General features: G+C 43.8%; 1 protein-coding gene across 6 annotated transcripts in view; it reads right to left on the bottom strand.

Annotated features, from left to right (window-relative positions):
- ANAPC10 (anaphase promoting complex subunit 10) overlaps positions 1 to 24786 on the bottom strand; it is a 64846-nt gene extending 40060 nt beyond the window's left edge. The window contains exons 1-4 of one of the 6 annotated variants that reach the window (XM_066573685.1): positions 24739 to 24786; positions 21225 to 21349; positions 17571 to 17661; positions 15658 to 15778 (exon numbers count right to left, since the gene is read on the bottom strand). In XM_066573685.1, the coding sequence (XP_066429782.1) occupies positions 15658 to 15778; positions 17571 to 17661; positions 21225 to 21339 (327 nt within the window). In that variant the 5' untranslated portion in view covers positions 21340 to 21349; positions 24739 to 24786. Of the gene's footprint in view, positions 1 to 15657; positions 15779 to 17570; positions 17662 to 21224; positions 21350 to 23376; positions 23453 to 24655 lie in introns of those variants that run through there. The other 5 variants (XM_066573690.1, XM_066573688.1, XM_066573687.1 and 2 more) reach the window with 5 other exon arrangements.
- Between the last annotated feature and the right edge of the window lie 72 nt (positions 24787 to 24858).

Raw genomic sequence — 24858 nt, 5'->3', positions numbered from 1 at the left:
AAAGTCAGCCCTCTCTCCAATGTAGTGTATAATTTTTTGTACTTCAGCAGACCTCCTGAGGGAAAAGTGGGGTCTGGAGGAGGATGAGCCACATGGGGAGTCCGGAAAAATAGAATCTTCTGTTCAGATTTCCTGACGTTATGAGACTATTTGAATAAGAAATTCATGTTACCAAGAGGAAACCAACAACGCCTGTTTACTGGAAATGAAACCAACTCAAAGAAAGAGATACCTTGAGAGAGCAAAGTCAGTTAAATTTGGCGGCTGAAGTAAGGACAGCGCGAGCCTATAAAATAGATCTGGTGAACATCTAAAATACAGTTACGAAAAAAAAAGCAAAAACAGGCAACCAAGAAACATTAATGAAGCCCAAGTACTGAAGGTGGTACAGTAAGGAAGGATCTTTAGCCTACAGAATACTTCTCGTTGATACACCATCGGTGAAGGACAACACAAGCTCTACGTTACACCGACCACATGACGAAGACAAATGATCCTGTGTGCTACAATTGGTTATCGAAGGAAATGGACACAGAGGTGTGGGACCACTTGTCTGTTTTTGGGCAAGCTGAAGTTTTAATTGCTACCATTTTTGGGTATACGACCTTTTGAGCCCTCTTTTTTTTTTTTTATTGGGAGATGGGGTGAGCAAACAAACAATTCTGGTATGTGAGATAAACAATACGATAATTAGACTATATAGTTCAGGCTTTTTTAGATTGACTTAAATTTTAAATTTTTTTAAGTCTACTTAGGGGACTTGAATTTACGATAGTTTGATTGCTTTTACAATGTACCGCAAAACTTTAGTATTGCAGTATATTGTGTTTTTAATGTTCACATATTAATCTCTGACACGGTAGGTCTTAACATGATTAAATACATGGAAGCTCTTGAAGCCTTCACTGTGTTCATTGCAACAATCAGCTACCCATTACAAGGGGCTGATGTTAAGGCAGAGGAGGGACAACCCTACCATTGTCTGACAGCCGCGGTCAGGATTGACAGTGCATGAAGACTGTCAAAAAGCAGCGATTTGAGCTAGCTCTGACCACTAATGTTTGTGGCGAGTGTCAGCTGTTCCAAACAGCCAGCACCCACCAGGTATATGGTGGGCTCGGCTTTTGAGCCCGCTTGAAACCCAACCCGCACCTTTGTAACGTACATATACATCACACAAGGAGAGGTGGGTATATCCCCATTCCATGCAACCTTTGCAACCATATGACATATTTACATGATGTGGTCAGGAAAGGACGTTTTAAGGGAATGTATCACCTTTTTTAAAGGGACAGCCACCCTGCCTGATTTTCAGCCATGTTGCCTGATTTATCACGGTCTGTGATCACTAGAGGTCGCCGGGTGCCCGGTGAAGAAGGCGCCAAGAACACAAAGACTTCGGAGGCGAGAGGGAGCGTAGTATCTTCTGAATTTGAGTCAAAATCCACACCGATGGTGTGCATTTTGACTCAAGTCTTTTTCAGAAAAGCTGTAGAATACTGCGTGGCAAAAATATGGTGACACGGTCTAAGTCCTTACCTCAAGGTTTTCCAGCATGCAAATATATATTTTAAAAAAAAACTGTGCCACCATCTTTTTGTAGCCCACACAGAGCACAAAGTGGTAGTGCCAGTCACACGGATTACAGTGATATGTCTGCTATATGCAACTGTGCAGTAGTTTTGGAGAAACTTGCATTTTATTAGTAGCAGACAGCCACAGGACTAGCCCTTCATGTTCATGAGCTGACAGCTGGCCACACCCACCTCACCCTCCAGGCAATGATTGGTAGCTCTCTCTATTCACAGTAATAGGCAGACAGCACTCAGTCATTGGCTGGAGGGCGAGTGGGTGTAGCTAGCCTGCAGCTCATGAATATCCAGCACTACTTTAAGTAGTCCTCTGTACATGTGCCGCTACTGATAAAAGGCAAGCTTCTCCAAAACTACTGCACAGATACATATAGCAAACAAATCCCTGTAAATCAGAGTGACTGTCACTACCAAATGCTGCCATCAGAGAGGATGCAAAAAGATGGTGACAGAGTCTCTATATTTTATTATTATTAGGCTTAGTAGTCAGTGTGAAAACCGCAGGACTTTAGGATTTTTTTTTTTAAATATAGATTGTGACATCGACAATTAAAATTTAAAAAAAATCTCAAAAATAAGTTTAACATAAAAACTAGATTTTTCCAATATGTCATTTTCTGAAGACACTTTCCCTTAAATCCTTTCTGCAAACATTTTCTGACATCTAGAACTATTTTATTTTTCTGTCAACATCGTAATACGAGGGCTCCTTTTTTGCGGGACGTCCTGTAGTTTCTATGACTTTTTGATCTTTTCATTACATTTTTTTCTTGGAGACAGGGTAACCAAAAAAGCGCAATTCTGGAGTTGTTTATTTCTTTGCTGATGATGTTCACCGTGTGGGGTAAATAATGTGTTACTTTGATAGATCGGAATTTGATTGGTGCAGCGATACCAAATATGCTTTGGGGGTTTTTTATTTCATTTTTTTTAAATTATAAAATACGTTAAAATAGTTTTTTTTAATAATTACTAAAACTTTTTAAACCGATTTTTAATTATTTTTTTTAGTCCCTATAACGGGACATGAACTTGTGATGGTTTGTTCACAGGTGTGTGTCAGCTGTAAAAAAAAACATCCGATACACACAATGCATGGAACGGCTCCTGATCCCCCTCCATAAAAAACCCTGAACCTTCTCGACGTAACTGTACATCATGAAGCATTAATGGGTTAACACGCGACAATTTGTCAATTTTCTCTTACTAGAATGGAAAATTAAAATAATTGATACGCCTTGTCTTTTATGGCTCTTGGCTTTACCAATAAGAAACCCTGAAAAGAAAATGCTAAGGATGATTCTCTACAGCAGGACTTCTCAACGAGGACTCCCTGCAACAGCGGGGTTCCTTGGAACCTGATCAGGGGCTCTGCAAAACAGAGCAGTAGCGAGAGTTGGCACATTTACAGCAGAACTGGCATAATGATTTCAGTCTGCTCAAAGAAACCTGGCATGGGGGCAGGCAAAACAGTCATTCAAGCGATGCCAACATACAGACTATACCTTTACTACCGCTGTGCCAAAAGTTTTTGATGAGAGAAAGAAACTATAGGGATTTTTGAGGGTGCACTTTTTTGAAACTTCTACCATGATGTTCCTTATTTGCATATTACCCAGAGGAGAATAAATGGCCGTATAAGTCTCCTCTCTCACTTACCTTCTAGGTGCTCTCCCTAAGGAGAAAAGATAACGTTCCTATTCCGTCTCCAGAGACGGTGCTGCCTATTTACTCCTCCTTTGACGCCCCCAAAATGTTATCAAATACATAAAGCTTTGTGCAAGTGCAAAATGACCAATGGATCTGAACCAGACACCAGCACCTATAGGCTTGGTCACATAGGCTGGCTGTCCGCAAGCAAGTTGTCATTGCGAGATCCGCGGCAATAAATCGCTTGCGGACCTTACATGACACGCTTTCCATAGGCTAACTAAGGAAAGTGCAGCCCGACGTCCACGAGCGGAAAATCTTAGTGATTTTCTACTCGCGGGATTCAAATCGCGGCATGCTGGGATTTTCCGCGGTAAGTCTATCAATTAGATAGGCTCATTGCGGAGACCTGTCAATTCCCCCCTCCCCCCGCAGTGGAATATTGCTAGCGATATTCCACCTCGGCCATGGACAGGGGGCCTAAATCTGTTATAAAAAGGACCAAATTACGGCACTTGAAAACTGATGCTACGAAGTCCAAGCACATCCACTGCTGACGTCAAACTGCTTTCTGTTTACTTAAACCAGGAGAACGTCGTTAACAATACACAGACGCAAAACAGACTTCTGGACGTTGCAAACAATTAACGTGTCAAAAGGATGTCATAAATTTAGCCAAAACATTATGCAATGCCTTTATTCTGCAAAAACCAGGATTAAGCTGCTACAAAATAAAGAGCATCACGATCCATGAAATATAAGCAATTTTATAACTAGATTTTACCTAGAAAAATATAAAAAAAACTGCTTGTCTATGAATGAGGGGGCACACATAAGAAGAAACATTGCCCCCAAATACTTGGTATCTGGAAACTCACCTCTCCATGGATGCATAATAGTACAAGGACTAATAAAGGAGTAAGACTAGAGAAACATCACAGTGCTACAAAGTGCTACAAAGCGATACAACTCTGACATCTAGTGGAAGCCGTGCGGCCATTGTGTCTGCGGGAGACTCATCACCTTCTTTTACAGTAATAAGAACTGACAAGTGAAAATTCACTGCCTGGATTTTCAGCTCCAGCTTCGGTGTATCATGGCAGACGTAAGATCCGCACATGGACACAAACGTGGTGACTACAAATCCAGATGTATGAAAATAACGAACTACAGAAAACTTCAAGAAACAACATTTCCACCCAGAATAAATATATTATTATTAAATATAAATAATCTGACCGCAATATGGGAAGCGTTATAGGAGGGATCAAAACCTTTATTAGAAGCATCAGCTAGTCGGCAGGGATCCCAAGCAACAGATCCTTTTCGATCAACTATTGATGATCTAGTTGAAGCACAAGTCAAAGCCCAGAATACCCCTTAAATGTCTGGGTTATGTGGGTCATTGAGATGGTAGATTTCCAAAATTCACATTCACAAAAGAGCAGCCTGTTGCACGGAATTATGGCCGCCTGCACACGGACGGATGGAATCCTGCAGCGGAATCCAACCCAGTGCACGGCCGGTGACCCTGGCATACCTGTCCGCAGTCCTCTGTAATGTGGATGTGCCGGGCGACCAGTACAGATGATGCTGCACCTTCGCTAGGCGATGCCGCGACCTTTCTCCAATGCCAATTATGGAATGGTCGCAGGACGGATGGCTTCCATTGAAGTCAATGGAAGCCGTCTGCCCGGAGGCTGCAGAGGATTTCTCCCTCGCGAGCGGAAAAATAAATAAATAAATCGCAATCAATTTTTGCTCGTGGGCAGTAAATCGCGTTTTCCCATAACATGCTATGGGCGGCATTTGCTGTGGAATCCAAAGGCGGATGCCCACTCTGGATTCCACAATGCAAATCCGCCCGTGTGCAGGCAGCCTATATCTGCGTTGTTTTGCACCGTTACCAAAATGTGCCTTATTTTCTTTCAGAACTCTTCTTACAGTATGTGTCAGTTTTCACTGCAGTTCTGGCATTCTATTTATGAGACAGGAGGCTTAAGATGGAAGTATTTTACATAGCATGCAGCCTTTCATGGGATTGTAGTAGGGGTAAAAAAGTATATATATATATATATATATATATATATATATATATATATATATAAATCACATTAGAAATAAACACCAATTACAGGCTTCATCCTTCACACTGTGCTACTTTGTCAAATAAAAGCTGTATCCAGGAGGGGGGGGGGGGGGGGGTCACATATATAACGGAAGCTAAAAACTTTCTTCTGAGAGTTCCCAGAACACAAACATCCTTTAGGGCAGAGGCATTCAGTAAAATTGCCCAAACTCCTAGAAGCGGAGCATTTATCTGTTTACATAGACTTTTTGATTGATGCATGATGACCAATCTGGCATGGAAACAAAATATTTGCCTGCTTTTTGGAGCACCCTGTAGCACATTGTGCCTGGCACGCTTATTCTAGGATTGTGCAATGATTTCAGGCTCTTCAGGAAAAAGGGTAGAAAAAGTTATTATCAGTAACCTAAACATACAGCGACTGCAGAACTCGGAATAGCCGGCAGCCAGACATGGCTCACACAGCTGTGTGTACCCAGCTTCCATTCTAGCATTTATTTTTATATTCGGCCTACTCAGGAAGAGTCTACATCTTAAAAGGAAAATGCATATAAAATAAATCCCCTGTGGGCTAGAAATATCACTGAGAATCTATTTCGGTGGAGCCCAGTGAGACAGGAGTAAACGGAGTGGCTACTACTTTTCTGGTGCTGCAACAAACCCTTTTCAGTGTAAGCTGGAAACACTTCTCACCCATCGCGGGCGCTCAAAGAGGTCCCTGTTTGTTCTAGCAGTGCATAATTACATGGAAGATGTCCCCCTTCTTACAGGTCAGCGTAGGAGAGGTTAATGTGTTTCTTCAAGATGAAGGGTGATGGCTAGAGGAAACAATGTTTAGATAGCTGGAGACATATTGACTTTTTCCAAGTTGGAGGTCATCTTAGCGGAGCAGTAAAAATACTATTACACTTGATATTTGCACTTAACACCTTCCTACAAAGCACACAGAGACCAGCATTATGATCCAATTTAGTGAGAGATGGGGATATTGCGACAACGTGTACCTAAGCTGGAACGAAAATAATGTACGAAAAATTAGACAAAAAATTAAATCTAAAGAAAAAACTATTTTAAATACAGCAAAAAAAACTGTGAATAAGGCTATAGATTCTAGGAGAGTACAACACACTCTTTAAAAACCACTTCAGCAAGAACACATTTTTCCATCCCTGCACTCCTTACTAAATTTGCCTGTCACGCTACTCGTCTCCTCTGTATATGGCAGTCACTTCCATGCAGTGCAGCCTCCTGTCTGATCCTCTAAGTCACCATCTTGATGTAGAGATACATACGTCCCTGCTTTCACTGCTATGTGCTATAAATTCCATGCTGCACCAGCACATTATTACTTGAGCAGCTAGAGACTGTACCATCTCTGCCTGCAGGGAAGTAAGCTGCAGGCCATAAGTATTCAGTCAGGAGGATGAGCTAGGAGCTCCTTCATTATTACTGTGTGACATGAGTTTGTGATCATCATTAGTAACTAACTGTGATAGTAGTGTTCGCTATCCCTCTAATGCCAGGCTCATAAGACGTATGCGGAATCCGCTTACGGAGACCTGCAGCGGATCCCAGCTGTGAGCACGGTCGTGACCCTGCGTATGGCCGTGTAATGTACTGCGCATGACTGCGGACCTTGGATTCAGGTTCTAGTTTGCATTGTTATTGCCCTGCTGGAGGCAGTTTGCAGGATTGTGCTGCTGGCATCAGTTTCTCCGTTTGTGTACTCATGCAGGCGGCCATGCGCAGTACACTTTTTTGTTTGTTTATATGTAATTGCGTATGGGTTGCGGGTATATCCGTGACCAAGGAGCACAATGGGCTCTATGTTGAGGATTCTGCAGTAAAATAGAACATGCTGTGTTCTATTTTGTGCGAGCAGATTATGCAATTCAGACCTGCTAATGTGAGCGGAATTGTATTATCCAATACATTTGATTGATCCGCGTATTAATCGATCGTGGAATCCGCAATTCCTATCCGATCATGTGAGACCGGCCTAAAGAGCTTGTGTGATCAGATCCATCACACAGGGATTATGTGGACTGAAAAACTGACTAATTTGAGAACACATACACCCAAGTAAATCTGATCTGGTCAGGATTCAGATCACATGACCACCTCAGAAGAAGGAGGCCAGGAGTTGCAAACAAGGTAATACTGTATATATACTGGTGGCTAGTTATATAATGATTGAAAAACAAAATTTCAGAGTGGCCCTTTAAAATCTGTTAATCGTCAACAGCTGCTAAAAAAAAATCCATCCAGCAATCTCTGACAACCAGGAATGCCGCCATTATATTCCCCAGATGTTGTCCCTTAGCTTTCCCAGACTCCAAAAAACAAAGCCTGCTTAGGCTGATTTACACGCAACGATTATCGCTCAAAATTCGTCCAAGCAATGGCTTTTGAGCGATTATCTTTGCGTGTAAATGCGCACCCATCGTGCACTTACCGTACACGCTTAGTTCATCGCAGACTTCGAGCCAGCATAAAATCCGTAGTTCCTGTTAGCAGGGACCGCATGCTGTGTTCTCTGCGGGCAGTGCTAATAACATTGTTTCAGCTGCTGTCCCACTGGAGAACAATGGAGCTGTATGCAGATAACAGACCACTAGCTGTTATCTGCATACAGCAAAGGGAGGCTCATTTGCACGCAAATGAAGCTAATAAGCTACTAAAGTAGCTACTTAGTAGTTTATGCAAAATTATTGCTCAAAACTTTCATTCAAGCTATCTTTTGAACAAATTTTGAGCAATCATCTTTGCATGTAAATGGGCCTTAAGGATGAATACATGACTTGCTTATCTGGGATTTTATGAGCCCTCTACAGGAGTAGTAATAGCAGCCCTACTGATTGACACCATATTTTCCAAAAAGAAATATATAACTAAGAAACACAGAGACTAACTTTCATTCTAGTGGGAAATGTAGGGCACATCCAAACGGGAGGTAAAATGTGTTAAGGCACCCAGATAGCCCAATCATTCATCTAACAGCTGTTTCTACAGGTCCTCACTTACACAAGAATGTTTGACTTGGCCAAATGTTTATGCATTTAGGGAGGTAGCCAGACAGCTTGTCCCCCCAGAATCATAAGGATCAGGCATTGAAATTCAACGTATTCCATCCTTCTTTCCTCTATAATCATCGTTTAGGAAAAAGTTGAGCCACCCTTATACACTTTAGGCCCAATGTCCACAGACGGATCTGATTTGCGGAATCCGCAAATCAAACCGCCCATAGGGATACATGGGCGTCCACAAGTGCAATAAATGCAGATTTGTTTTGCTCCATTTCAATGCAGATCTCGCACAGACTGCTTCCGTTGAAGTCAATGAAAGCCGTCCAATCCGTGGCCCATCCGCAATTGAATTGCAGGTGGGCTGCGGATTCTGCGGGAAAGCAGGAGTTAAGGAAAAAAAAAAGGAAACTCCACTGCGCATTTGCGGCGGTCACGCACACATCTGTAGGGAAGAGAGGAGAAGACCTGTAGAAGACCCGGATGGGCAAGTAGAAGTCCCAAGTAGAGTGTCCTCGGCCACGGGCAGGGTCGGATTCCGCTGCGGAGTCCTGCATGCGGAGTCCAATCCGCCTGTGGACATAACGCCTTTTAGAGTTGCCCGGTCCCGCTGCTATTAGCGGGTTCAGACGACTAAATTCTAATGTACGTAGGGGTCTTTACATGTTTATTATTGATGAGGATTTGGGTTCAGATTCGCTGCAGGTTTTACCCTCTCGTTTGAATGGGTGAGATCCACGGTGAATATAAACTGCATAAATTGATGTACTGCAGATTTATGATCACCACAAGTCAATCTCTCTGCATAGTCCTTTCACAGCATGTGGATGAAATTTCACCGACATAGCTTGTACTATAATGCGCCGCATATTTTCCAAGCGCAAATCTGGAGCAGAAAGTATGCAGAATGTATACCATTTGTGAACATAGGACGAAGGAGGTCTTCTTTAAGGGGAACCTGTCACCTGCCTAAAGTACCATAAACTAACTTACGGTGCGGGTTAGGCAAGGGTGCAGTATATTTCATACTCACCCACTCCCTGGTTCCTGCGGTGCCCACAGAAGGAGTTCATGCGGCATGACTTAATTCAGAGTCCCGTACGCGCACATGCCATAGACTTGTATCGGGACACACAGGACTCTAAAAGGAGTCGACCGGCATGTGGTGGGGACAGCAGTGTCCAAGGAGCGGGTGAGTGAAAAAAATGAGATTGAGGACGGGCCGCAAATTCCGCGAGAAAGAAGGAGTTAAAAAAATAAATAAAAAACCTGTACTGCACATGTGTGCGGAAGCGTCATCCGTTGCACATGTACGCAGGGTCCTCGGCCGCGGGCTCCCACATACCTGCAGACATGAGGCCTAATGTTGTGGAATATATGGTATTCCACAATCTTATTGCCCATTAATATTACATTGACAGGCAACCCATTAGGCCAAGCAGTTACTGATAGCAGAATTGGGGGTGGGCAGTGATTGGGTGACAGAAGGAGTCTCCTTAATGCTCTAGTTGCAATCAGTCATAGCATCTGAGGGGTTAACCCTTCTTGGAAGTTGTGGTTGTGCATTACAGTCACACCTGCGCTGCAATATCCATGCAGCATCACCTGTGAGATCGCAGCAATAGGTATATCCATCACCGGGCGAGGTTGAACTCATGCCAGCAAGGAATATAAACACTCCTTGTCGTTAAAGGGTTAAAGCTGCGTCAGGTCACCTTTACTCGGCTAGCTGTTTGAGAGCCACCTATGGTCTCCCTCACGCAGACGATTTTTTTCAGCGTTTAGCTCAATGGAGCCTCTCAAACAGCTGCTTGATCGTGGCGCTCAATAGTGCCGCAATTTTGGAGCGTAGTCTCTTCTATTTTCGGCGTTCAGTGCTGAGAGCCGGTGTCAGCCGCAACATCGCTGTGGCTGAAAACTTAAGGAAGATCGCGGCACTTTGCTGCATTCTTGTGTGAGGGAGGCCTTGGATAGAGATGGGGATATAAAGTATCAATATTTTTATGTCAAGAGCTGTATAGATGCTGTCAGGACATCACGGAGAAAGCCTGCCAGCCCTGCAGAAAAAAGGCGTTCATTAAAAATATAGAATAAAAACATGTAAAAAAAAACAAAAGGAAAAGCAGCATCAATACAAGGAAGATTCATCACCTCAGGTCACACATATAAGGAGTTCCCAAAGAAAATCCTACAATAGGCACGACCAATCTCAATGTCATGCGCAGGGATTTCCAGAACCTCGGCTACATGGTAACACTTTATTATGTATATGACATTAAAGGGGTTCTGTCAGAACCCCCCCACCACCACCACCACCAAAAAAAAAAAAACACACTCACCTGTGCCGTACGGGGTTGGTCACCGGGAGGCTGCTGCTCCTTTTCTTTCCCTCTGGCAGCCGCCCGATCGCAGGGCAGAAGCTGGCAAACTTCCAGCTTCTGTCCCTGCTCCGACCATGCCGGGCGGCAAGTACTGCCACCCAGGTCATCACTAGTGGGGTAATCACTAAATCAAGTAGCACTTCCAGGCTTCATCAGAGTCCTGAAAGTATTTATACAGCTTTTTACATACAAATGCTGAAACAAATGATAGAAAACTGTATCTCCCCAAACGGAGCACCTCTATCCTAGGCTGCCCTCAGAGGGTGCAGTATGGGGGACCTGGCAGGTGTGCATCAAGAAACTAATGTAAGTCATCCAAATAACTGTTAATTAGCAGAAATATTTTTATTATATCATTATAAAATGTTGTGGGCGATGGGAAAAACTCCACTAAAACCAAAATCCTTTTGATGACATTTGCCATATTAAAGAACAGATTCTAGTCAATTATGTACGTGCCCCATGACGAGCGTATAGCATCCCGGTTATATCTGTACATTCAGACCTATAATTCAGAAATGCTTTAACTTAAAACATACATATATGGCAGATGGTAAAGGATTTCCTGTATTATCTTGAAATAAATACAACTATAAAGGCATTTATTATTATATACTTCAGAGTCCGCTGGCCATAAATATGGGGATTAAAATATTTCTAGAGGACCCTACAAGTATACAGAATTTAAGTGCAGGTAAGCAAACTATATTCCCAGTATTTTTGCCCATGTAAAGCATTAACGCTTTGCTATCCGATTTTGCATTCAAGGTTTCTAGGGGGTTTACTCTTTCTGCCATTATATAATGGCGCCATCTGCTGGCTAGAGCCAGTACTGCAGTATGGGACATGCTGGAGAAGCCCCCAACAACGGAGCGGCCAGTAATCTACAGTAAGAACAACCTGCTGGACGACTTCCGACATCTGAGCTGTACAGCCTTCAATCAGAATGTCTGAAGACGTCAGACACTGAATTGGAAAGGGTTAAGGCTGGGTTCTCACGCGGCGGAAATGTCACAGAATTTCTGTGCGGAAAGTCTGCACAGCAATTCCGCTCACGGCTCCTAATCCCGGGATTAGCCAGCAAAGTGGACAAGGTTTTGCACAAATCTCATCGGCACACTGCGGCCAAGCCGCGCGAAAACGGACATCCGGCGCGGAATTCAATTCCGCAGCATGTCAATTATTTTCTTGTTTCTGCAGCGGCTTCTCTCCTCTCTATGGGGAGAAAAGGCCGCAGCGAAACGCCGATGGTGAAACCGCTCCAAAACCTGCGGCTAAAGCCTGCGAGTTTTCAAGCTGCGCTTATCTGTGGAAATCTTGCGATTTTTCAGTTCGGTCATTCCACGAGAATTCCGCTGAAATTCCGTCCCGTGTGACCCCAGCCTAAATGTCATCAAAGAATCAGTATAGTTATATGCAAGACTACGGGGTCAGTAAGCCGACTCCGAAGCCTGTGGCAATAACAAATTTACTCTAGTAGAATGGAAACACAATTTAGAAGCCAAAATTGGAGTTAATACGTTTCTACCGTCACCGCCCTGCCTAGTCTGTACAGCAATTGTCGCAGGTAATAAGAAATTTCCTTAAAAATTTCCAAAATTCTCATATTTCAAAATCATTCAGTGGCAACCCATAGAAATGGGATTTTCTCCCTCGTTGCCGTATCATCCTAAAAAGAAGAGTTGTGTACAGCAGCTGTAATGACAATTATTTATTCAGCTACTTACTGGAAAACGGCACTGACATAGAACTAAAAGAGTTAAACGCAATACATTAGATTTAGATTAACCCATTAACCCCTTGAGTGGCACGCCCGGAAATTTTCCGGGACGAGCTCCACTGCTCATAGCGATACTGCCCGGAAGATTTCCGGGCTATGTATCACTATGGGAGCTGCAGAGCACAATGCCACAAGCTGTGACAGTGTGCTCTGCCTGCACAGACCCACAGAGAACAAAGCAAGGGCTTTGAAAAACCAGCAGAAGATATTGCCGAAATGTCGGCAAACTCCTGCACTGGTTTGTTTACAGGTTGCCATAGAGACCATCGGCTTGTCAGAAGCAAGCCGATGGTCTCTGTGGCAGGGAGAGCTGGTTGTTAGCTGTCAGAGGACAGCTAGGTACTAGCTCTTACAGCAGAGATCAGAGAAAACCTCCGATCTCTGCTGTGTTAACCCTTTACATGCTGCAGTCTATGTGACTGCAGCATGTAAAGGGCTGTCACTGCAGCATGTAAAGTGCTGTCACCATCGGACCCCCGGAATGTGATCAGGGGGTCTTGATGGGTCCCTGTGGAAGTCCCCTAAGGGAACAAAGAAAAAAAAAAAAATTTAAAAAATTATAAAAACACTTGTCTCCCTTTACTTTGTAAAAAATCAAAAATACAATCACACATGTGGTATCCGTGTGCGTCGTAATGACCCAGAGAAGGAAGTTAATACATTATTTAACCCCTTAATGACATGGCCCCTTTTTTTCTTTTTTCCCCATTTCTTTTTTTCCTCCCCCCTGTTTAAAAAATCACAACTTGTCCCGCAAAAAACAAGCCCTCATATGGCCGTGTCAATGGAAAAATGAAAAAGTTATGGCTCTTGAGACGCAACTGCAAAATTAGTTGAAATTCAATTATTAGACCATTTTAAAAAACCTGCTCTGGTGGGCACGACAGGGTGGTAGGAAACCCGCCACTCAAGGAGTTAAGGACCAAGTGCCATAAATATACGGAGCTTGGTCCTGGGCCTTAATCCGGTGCCACAGTCAGAATACGGCGTAGGATTAAAGCTCCTAGCAGAAGCAGGTCGGGTTCTCGACTGTCAAAAAGAAAGAAAGTAGTGGGTTTTAACCCAATGAATGCTATGTGGAGAATACAGGAAGCGTCAATGCAGTTTGCTGTATGGAACCTGGCAATCAGATGATTACCCCCCAGAGTTCCCTGGCATGTCAGAGCTGCAGGGTCTTAGCAGATCCCAGCTCTGCCAGCAATGTCAATGTAGGGGGATGTTTTCCCCTGTATTGGTGCTTTTACACGGAACAATCATGGTTTAAAAATAAAAAAAAAAATCGCTGGATCATTCCAATTTTGGTTATAATCGTTTAGGGTAAACACGGGCAATGATCGAATGATAATTCATTCGCTTATCATTCATTTCATGCAAGCATGAAAATCCTAATTGGCTCATTCGCTAATAGTTTGGGTTAAATAGTGACTGTTCAGTCATTCTTATTTACTGATACAGTAATTGTGAGCGACTGAATGATTTGCAAGTGAACAAGCGTCCGATTTTATCTGCCATTGTTTGCTCGCGTACATGATAAATCATTCTGTGTAAAAGCACCCTAACTAAGGGCTCATGCACACGAGCGGATTTTTGCTGTGGAATGCGTGGCGGTGTCTGCCCGAGGATTCCGCAGCAATGTCCAACCAAAGCATGCAATGGAAAAGTGATTTTTCATGCACACGAGCAGAAGCCAGTTGCGGTTTCCGCTCACGGATGAAAAATCGCAGCATGCTCTATTTCAGAGCGTTTCCGCGAGGATGGCTTCTATTGAAGTCAATGGAAGCCATCCAATCAATGGCCCTTCCGCAATCATCATTGCGTAAAGGATGCGGGATCCGCATCATCGCCTAATGACGGCGCAGGGAAATCTGTACTGCACATGTGCGCCAATGGCCCATCCACAGTACAGAAGAAAAGACAGGGACGCAGGGTCACCGGCAGGGAAAACGGGCGGATTCCGTAAGGAATTCCACATGCGGAATCCGTGTATGCCCGTGAGCTGACGGCCTGGGCCTACTATGGATGCCCCAAATACAGTGGAAAACTGAAATAAAAAAAATAAAAAATTTGTGAATGTTCCCCAGAGTCTTATATGACGTAAAAAATTACCAATAAATAAATAAAATTACAGAATTGTAAATATATTGAAAAAAAAAAAAAAGAAAAGAAAGCGACCCATTTCCCACGCCAATCTAAACTGTCACCATCTGTCCAGTAGTCTGACACGATACAAATTAAAGCGCAACACCCAAAACAAAATGGCAAACCTATTCCTGTACTTTATTTTAGTATAAATATAATTTTGAAAATAAACTATAAATTTCAAAGTTTTTTTTCCCTTTTTTTTACACATTATCCCTAATAAGATGAGAACAAACAAAAAAAAATCTGAGAGAAAAATATTTTAAAAAATCCCTATATGGTCACAAAAAAAAAAATGCAGCAAAAATAATTTTGGCAGCCAAAGAAGAAAAAAAAAATAGCGCTATAAAATCAGTACATGTATAAAATCGCTAAAAGGAGTCTGGTCCTTTAGGACCAAAACACTGTGGCCTTTCAGGGGTTAAAACGAGATTAAGAAAACGATTTCTACACCAAAGATGGCTGTCAGCTAATCATTCGATCAAAAAGTTTTCCTCCAACACCCCTCCACACACAAATGCATGATTGGTTTGGCCAAGGGCGGAGTAAGCGGTTTACCATCCTTGAGTACAAAGGCATCGGGCACAATAAATCCAACATGTCTGACCCTTCCCCTGCTCCTCTCATGTGCTATTGGGGAAGAATTGTGACACTCCAATTACATGAGTTCGACTGGTATTCATCTAATACATGCGGCCACCTTCACATTTATAGAGAAAAGACTGCAAATTCTTAACACTTTGTAAACCAGGAGAATAGATTCTACCCTCAACAATTTTTTTTGGTGGTGTTGCCCTTTAAAAAAAAAAAAAAAAAAAAAAAGGATGTTGGGAACCATAATGCGCTAGAAGCAGTTACACAATCAGGACAGCCTCCAAGTCCTATGCTGTAAACTTGGAAATGGACAAAGTTTATAAACTTAACAACCTATAACTTACACTGCTAAATATTGAAATATCACTCTGTTAAGCAAAAACATGTGGGGGGATGGGGGGGAACCTACCCGAATCTCTTGTAGGTTATGGAAGTTGTTTCCGACTCTGACTGAGATTTTACTTGGTGTGTAGCTCTCGTCGGACTTGTAATCAGCATAAATACATAAAGCCTTCACGGTAGTCTTTCTTCTGTGAAGTCAGAAAAATAAAGTGCATAGTAAAGAAACCACAATGAAATCTCATCAAAATGTTTTTGTAGCGTAGTAAAACTGTGGGCACCGTCTACTTCTATGCTCCACATAATCTGTAAAGTCTTGGAACATACTTGCACATATAAACAAGTCCTACTAAACAATACACTGCAGGATGTTTCGGAAGTGTGGTAATTAGGAAACCATGAAAGCAAAATACTCATTTCAGGCTCAGAGCTATTTTGCGGATTTAGAAAGGACGTTCTATGGGTCACCGGCCAATTAGAGCTAGCAATTATATTGTGAAATTGTTGGATCCTATTTACAGTCTAACCTAACTTTAGACAGGGGGCTTTAATTAAAAATAAAGCTAAAACCATATTTTTATGCTGGCAAGACACAATTTAGGGGCACTAAGGGCCAGTGAGATTGAGTAATGCGTTTCTGCGATGGTAATCTCCTTAGGAGACAGGATCTGTATGTAGGTGGTCCTTTGACGGTGCATTTTGCTTATTCTGGGTCTGAAGTGTAATATGGCTGTGTGACTATTTTGTACAATGTTCAGCATGGGATTAAAGGGGCTTTCCAGTATATGGATGACCTATCGTCAGGATAAGCCATCAATACCGAAATCGCCGAGTCCAATGGCAGGCAACCCCGCCGATCAGCTGCTGCCATGGGGCTATGGCACGGAGGAAGAAGCACGGCTCCCTAAACTGCGCCGTGACCTAGTGGTACTGCAGTTTTTCCTCATTCCCTTCAGTGGAAGAGAGCTACAGTACCATCCCGGGCCGCTACACAACGGACATGTGCTTCTTCTAACTTGCCACAGCCAGGCGTCGATCACTGCTGATCTGATATTGATGACCTATCCTGCGTATAGGGGGGGGGGGGGGGAGGGGGGGAACGGAGAGGAGAGAGAGATCTCCGCCGAACCTTTTCTTCCGAGCGGGCAGGTACTCGCTAAGGGCAATGCTCGATCGAGTAATTGCCCTTAGCGAGCATACTCGCTAATCTCTAATTAATACCATTAGAGATCTCATTCTATTCCAATGTGTTTCCCTAGGCTATATAATATAGCCTCAGTTCCTCAGGGAGTTATTAGTACTCAGACCATCAATTAAACACAAGAGGATAATCAGATATCAGTCTGCATTGCTGCATTTATACCCAAAGCGCCTTTGTATGGGAACAGTAGTGGCATGTTAGCCAGTAATAGTTCTAGCCCGGCTCTTGTGGCGTTGTTCCTTTAATGCCTGCCAGCATGGTGGATATATGGCACATCGCCCGGTATTTCGCAGCTTATATGGCAAAGGGTGCCCATATGAAATTTGCACCCAAGTTACTTGGGCACAATAAGGCTTTCTAAATACAACCTTACTGGAAAAAGTAATGCCGACACATACTGGCCTGGTGTATGTTAAAGGGACATTTACAGACACAGGGCTCATTTGGCATCATGGTCATTTTTGATATATGTGTTTGGAGGAAAGGGGGCACACGTTAGCTCGGCAGCTCATGAATCCGAGTGACTTCTCTCAGCCAATTAGCATACATCTTGTAAAAACTTTGGAACCTATTTGCAGAGGTACATGGGGTAACTAGAAGCTGCATTAGAAGTATTTGATCTTTCACCCCTGCTGCTCAGTTTTAGGAGCGAGACAGTGTTGACAGGTTCACTTTTAAACACATTGAATGCAAAGTATCTTTAAACCATATGCATATCAATATTGTCTATTCTAGTTCAAACATTACTATGTGATTATTAGAATGAAACAAGGTATATGTACCGAAACTGAATGTTCACTAAGTGAGGCTGAGATCCATCAGATTGCCAGTAGGTTTCAAGATTATCGTCTCGCAGCTGGTCGACACCAAATCCTATGAAACAGATGAAAAACAAAACACCATCAAGAACTAACAAATCTAAGTATGTACAACAAATTGATTTTCCAGGATTCTAGCATTTCAAAGTACATCAATATGCGCCATTTATTAAGAGACAACATTAAGGCCAGGCTCACACGAACAGGTCGGATGCTGTATGCAGGAGACCCACAGCTGATTCCGGCTAGTAACCCTATGTACCTCATTAAACTGTAGTGTAGATAACCGAGGAGGCTCGCAGGCAGTCATGCGCACTACAGGTTTTTTTTTGTATTTCCTGACGCTTAGCGATGACACGGGTACTTGCAGCCCATATGCAGTGTTAATTGCGTATGGGCAGCGGGTCAGACGCCTCCATTGACTTCAATGCAGGCCGTCTGTGCAGATTCCATGCTGAAATTTTTCTTCCGCTCGCAGAATACGTAATTCTTATTTGCGAGTTTGAAGGAAAAATCTAAAGTACATGGCTTTTAATGCCCGCGTTTTACTGAGGATTGTCCGCAAGGGCTGTGCTCCTCAAATCTTGTGACCATATGTATACAACAGTACGGCTCAGTGACATGGTACTAAAAGAGACATGACATCACTGTATGCTCAGATATAAGCTGCATACTGATACATAAGGATACCTGGCAATAAGGTTCCAAGGTTTGCATTAACAATCTGAATTCTACCCTTTGTTTCCCCATGATATACCACAATCAGTATTGTTCATGGTGTACAAAGAGTTAAATGATGATCTCTGCTGATTAAGAGGAAGTGAAGTTGTCTCGGACATTGAATAACTGGACATAATCCTACATATACGTACATCCTGGTGCTGAAAATAAGTTAAAAAAGGCACTAATATAACAAATAACATAACAGCCATTCTAGTAAGTAAAGTAACTGCTCAGTCAGATTATATGTACGCAAGTACCTAAAGGAGAGAATTACCTGCAATTTCTTTTCCGGGAATCTCACTTTTTGGCTACTTTTTAGCTCAGTTCCGTTAGAGCAAAGCTGTGATCTGTGACTACAGTTTATCTACAGTGTCTAGAAAGAGTCTGAGACACACCCCCTGTTTCATCATTGGTTCAGGCTGCTGCTCTGTCCCACCCCTGGATCTCTACAGCAGCCAATCACAGTGAGAAAAAAGAAAATCAGGTAACTGCTACACATATATTGAGCTTCAGTAAGAGGGAGCCCTGGAGGGAAGCTTTAAACTAGTCCAAATATGTTTGGTGGCAACATTGGATCTAAAGTAATGATCAATGAGATCATAGTGACCATTAACATTTTTCTGGGCTTCTTTTCAGCAATCCCATTGAAGAACATGTCGGTCAACCTCTTACCATCTTGAAGTAGCAGATAACAGGGCACAATAGAGCGCACTCAGATATACAATAAATGGAAAGGAGATAGACTTCAGATTTGGTATCAGTGTTAAGGCTACTTTAACACTGTGAGGATTGCTCTTGTGCTTTTACACTGAGCGATCTTCACCTCTGTGAATGTAGTCAGAGTGGGCCGGGACCCTTACTGGCCACCCGCCTCCATTCATCTATGAACAACTGCTTGTTTGCTGTCAACGACCGCCTGTTTAGGACAAACAGTGCAGTGGAGACCAACGATGATTTTCGGGTCCGCTTGAAAGATCCAATCAGCGGTAATCTAGCAATCTATCCAATTGTTCTTTGGCTGCACGCGTTTACATCTAAGGCTTCTCTCACACAGGCGGTTGTTAATAGTGCTTTTTCCAGTGTTGAGAGCAGCGTTTTTGCGCGTGTTTGCCTGCGTTTTCATTGCATATTTTGTGCAGTAACAATGCAGGCAAAGCAAGCTGATGACGTCAGCATTTTCTCTTCCCCTCCCGGTGGCATAGTAAGCAGCGTTGAGAATGCTCTACAATACTATACACTGCGTTTGACAGCGTTTTTAATGCTCTCCATTCATTTCAATGAGCGACCCATGGAGTCAGAAATGCTCTGAAACGCTGAAAAACACGTTTGTTTTAGTGCGCTTTAGAAACGCTTCGCTAAAACGCGCATCTGAGAAGCCCTAGTGAAGCGAATGGCAGCTTAGTACAGCGTTTAAACATCACGATGAAAACATGCGTTCAAGTCTGTAAAAAATGGCTGTGTGAGAGTGGCTTAATTATTGTGCAAGCCGCTCAATCTAATGAGTTCGTGTTGTCCAAAAGGGCCTTAAGAAACAGAGTAGCTGTAGGGACATCCAGTATGATTGTAGAGGCCCTATACACATAGGAATAAAATTCGACCAAACCACTCTCACACATGCAACCGGCAAAACGCCTCAATTTTACTTTCATTTTCAGATGCAAGTTCCTGCCTTTGACAGCAGGTTTTAGCGCACCCCATCATTGTAATGGGTGATGCGGTGCGCTAAACACGGTAAAATAAAGCAGACAGCGCTCAAAAATTCTGGCATCACAAAACACTGCAATCGTGCACACGTCTGTGAGGCGCAATTAAAATCAACGGCAGCGTTATACCATGGCCTTCAAAATGCTGCGCTAAAAAGCGCACGTGTGAGAGTGGCCTTATGTTTATGGAGGTGTGCTGAACCTGCTGCAAAAATGATGTTGGGAGAAGGAGAAATGATGCATGTTGATTTTCATCAGGCCCGCTTTTTTATTCTCACGCGGGTAAACCACCGCCAGAGCTGTCTGGCGGAGGCTTATTCCCCTCTCCCCATGAGTATACATGATACTCGGAGAATTTCAGAAGTCATGAGGAACAGATGTGGGCCGAAGCAAAGTTTAACGGACAACTACTGAAGCTGTATGGCCACCTTTAGGAGAGAGGGAGCGAAGGAGAACAGGAAAGTTCTGTTCTTCTAGCCACAATGGGCATTTTGGAACGATGTTTAGTATGTACAATTGCTCCTAATATCAGGATAAGCGACATCTACAAACACCCCCCAATACAGCATTCCTAATGTGATGTTAAACAGTTATTTCAAGACTGATACTAACAGACACATACGGCTCCTTAGGCCCAATGTCCACGGGCGGATTTGATATGCGGAATCCACGTGTGCGATCCGCAAATCAAGCCGCCCATAGGAAAGCATTGGGCGTCCGCACTTCATTTAGCACCTGCACATTTGTCTTCATTTGATTTGTGGATGCCACGAACGGATGTGCTCCATTCATCTCTATGGGAGCTTACGATCTGCAAATACATTTGCGGATTTGAAGGTTAAAATCAATTAGGGAGGTGGAGAAAAGGCTTGGAGGTGAGGCTGCGTGCGGATGATCCGCGCAGGAAGGAAAAAAAAAAAAACATGCAATCCACAATCTCCTCGCAAGCAATAGAAAATCTATTTAATGATTTTATGCGGAAGTCTGCATAAAAAGTCCACGTGTGCCGCGGACATGAGGCCTTCTAGAGAAGTTACAACTGCTAAACATCGTAGGTGAAATGACTAGTCTGTAAATAGGCAGCTTCTGTTATGGTGTAAGTTTTGGTAAATACAATAACAACAATGTATACAAATGTTGCAATTTTGTTTTTAAATTTCCTGGTAAATGTAGTAAATCATTAAAACAGTACCTGGTTTACAAGACGACAAAGACCAAACCGCTTGAGAGCCGATTTCCCGTACAGTTCCAGTTCTTTTCAGCTGGTTGGGATCGGCCCCTGGGGGGGTCTTGTTGGGGGTTGTCATTTTCAACTATCTGGGGAGAAGTAAAGAAACTGCAATGTAATAATTGACCAGGAAATGTTATAGGGGATGGCGGAGAGCTTAAGAAATTTGATTAGCTGAAGACCTAAAGAGGAGCGGCCATGTCTGTATATATTAGCGGGACTGGTTGCATAGTTTTGTAGCTGCGGCCCAGCAATGTCTCTTCTGCTCCCCCCTGTTCTCTCCTACCGGCTCTTCTTAGTTTCAGCATGAAAGTGGCAGGTGGGCGGATCCCACTGCTCATTGTCAATCAAATGTGACATTACCCATGGGCCGTGAGGACAGTCCATTTGACACATTCACACTTTTGGAAACTGAACCTAAGAGCCCATACAGGTGAATGGGAGGGAGTAGAGGGCAAGGAGAATCATTGCTGGAGTCAGCAGGGCTGTAGCTACAAAACATTCCTGCTGACATAAGACACCCTTTAAAAACACACACATCCGTTACCTATTAAGTTCTTCACCGCTCTGGTGGCCCCGACAGTCTTGATCTTGTTATAGCAATGACATACGGGCCCATCGGCTGAGGGCTAATGTAGACAGTAGGTCATCACTCCGGAAGAGAGAACAGCCACAGCACTTCCTGCAGATATCTTAATTTCTTAAGCTTTCTGCCAACCCCTTCAATAAAACTTAATTTTTAGTAAAATACCCCATAACATTGTCCAATATGCATCAAATTGCCATTTTCTTAAAGTCACCCATCTAGAATGGCGCTGGACCTCCTTTGGTCTTCAGAACTGCAGCAGTTCGTCATGGCATTGATTCCACAAGGCGTAAAGCAGTATTCAGCCAGGATAACATCAGTACTGACATGTTCTGACCAGCTGACAAGAAGGGGTCAGCAATTCATGCTGCTTGCACCAAATTCTGCCCCCCCATCAGAATGGTGCAACAGAAGTCTGGATCCATCTGACCAGGTGCTATCCTTGCACTGCTCGGTGATGTAGTTTTTGCATTGGTTTGCCCCCTGGAGTCTTGTGTTACACAGCGACGGCACTCCAACTGGTTGTCTGCTTTTATAGCCCATCCGTGCTGAGGAACGACGAGCTGCAAGCTCGTATAATTAGGCTTCCTTTCTGTAATATTCACCCAATTACATGTATTCAACGACCACTTTCCTTGATGGCAATAATCACTTTGTATGATACATCAGGTAATAAATTGAAGTAGGATTTCAAAAAAGAAGCTTCTAGTAATCACATTTTAGTAGTGTGTTCAATGCAACATTGTCCTAATATTTATTTCAGCTTAAGGCCTCTTGTCCACGGGCGATTCTTCATTGTGTTATCCGCGGCGATAATCTACACGCGGGTAATGCATGAACCTCTTTCCATAGGATAACTCTGAAAAGCGCAGCCCGATGTACATGAGCAGAAATCCGCTGCGATGTTCTGCTTGCGTATATAAATCGTGGTATGCCGCGATGACTATCATAATGATAGAGTCATCACAGAAAATCGTGGTGACTTTAAGTGTTCTCCCGTGGCAGAAATCCGCTTGCATTAAAATGCAACGCCCGTGGACAGGCGGCCAAAAAGAGGTTTTCCAAGGAGAATACTATCCTCAGGATAGCTCATCAATAGTTGATCGGCAGGGATCTGTCGCTTGGGACCCTGGCCAATCAGCTGATTGCGCGCTCACTGATGGCGCCACAATTGCACAGAGGTCGGAGCGGAAGTCTCCACTCCCACATCTGTGTAGTGGACGGTGCTTGTAACTGCAGGTACTACTCATTGAGAACAACATGAGCCAAGCCTGCAGTTACAAGCCCTGGCCACTACACAGAGGTCGGAGCAGAGACTTCCGCGAAATTGCGGCGCTGTCAGTGGGCGAACAATCAGCCGATCAGTCAAGGTCCTGAGTGACGGACCTCCACCAATCAACTACTGATGACCTATCCTGATGATGGGTTATCAGTAGCATTCTCCCTGGAAAACTCCTTTAATAGCCTATATTCAAGACGTTTAGTACACAACATTGAACAGAGTGTGCTTCATGCTGAGGTCTCACCCACCTGAAGACCCGAGGTCACAACGTTTCAGAGAGACGTACCCCTTCTTCAAGAGTGAGTAGTGGAATCCGCTATATCCGCTATTTGAAGTAATTCCCAATTCCTAAAGCATCATACAAAGTGAGTTCGGACAGGTCAGTTGGAGCACCAGCGGCGGGTTTAGCTGCAGTCTGCTTGACTCTGCCCCGCCTGTTGGTCAGAATAATTCTTGATACGCTCCTCTGACCCCTTCCATTAGAGGGCTGTTTCCATCTACAGGATCCCCTGTCACACCATTCTTGGTATATTTTCAATATGATTACATGAGGGGGAAAAAAACTTACAAGATTGGCAGTTCTTGAAATCCTGGCCCTGTCTAGATCGTGCTCATTGAGTGCCATGCAGCTTGTGAAAGAGAAGACAGAAGCTAAAAACAGCTTCTGTCTTCTCCTCTGGGTCTTCGGCTGCCACTGACAGCCGGGGACCTGACCTGCTCCTTCTGCATTGCAGGAACATTAATCCCGGGCCGTGAATTTACTATCGGCCAGGATTACAGCCCAGGACCAAGTGCCGTATGTTTACAGTTCATGGTCCCCAATTAAAGGGGTTGTGCCAAGTTATAAAGTCATGGGTATAACTTTATGATCAGTGGAGGTCCGATCGCTGGGACCCCCACGGTCTCAAGAACAGGGATCCTGTAGATGGCCGCATGCACGGAGCGGGAGACACACAAGCACAGCCCACGCCATTGATTTCACTGGGAGCAGCGGACATTCACGAGTAGAAGCACTCAGCCACTTCTGGCGCTGTAACTGAAATAAACGGGCCGCTTCCTCATTCGTGCGGAAATCCTCGGGTCCCCACTGATCTTAATGCTGTAACTTGTCAAGTGGGTGGCATTGCAAACGCCAGAGAAAATTTAAAAAAAAAACCCCACTGGCAGGATCGGCACCTTTTTTTTTTTCACCCAGTCTGCCAAAACAAAGTTTATAAAAAAGTTATACATGTACCCCAAAATAGAGCCATTCAAAATCTGAAACTCCTTCCCCACCCCACAAACAAAAACAACCACACACACACACACACACACACACACACACACACACACACACACACACCCTGTCTTTGTTGCCCATAGCAACCAATCACAGCACAGCTTTCACTTGTTATCCTGCTGGGGTAAAATGAAAGCTGCGCTGTGATTGGTTGCTATGGGTAACTAAAACTTTCTATTAGACAGCTAATAAGAGCGTGCCCCCTCCCCCAAGTACTACATCCCGGGCCCGCGCTACCCCCTCTGTACCTCTGGCTGACCACACAGACTCGGACACCGCTCACTTCATTCTAGGAAATACAAGTCCTACATACAGCGCCACTCAATCTCACCCGCTTGTCTCTCACTGCTGGGAACCGGCTGATGACGTCAGCGGCGCGACTTGCGGAATGACGATGCGTTCCATTCTGGAACGCGGCGCTTGTGTGGCACTGCACGCCAGCGGGGTGGGA

The sequence above is a fragment of the Eleutherodactylus coqui genome, chromosome 7, assembly GCF_035609145.1.
Source record: "Eleutherodactylus coqui strain aEleCoq1 chromosome 7, aEleCoq1.hap1, whole genome shotgun sequence".
Taxonomy (NCBI): Eukaryota; Metazoa; Chordata; class Amphibia; order Anura; family Eleutherodactylidae; genus Eleutherodactylus; species Eleutherodactylus coqui.
Note: the sequence above shows the minus strand (reverse complement) of the source record. Positions and strands in the feature narration are given on the sequence as shown.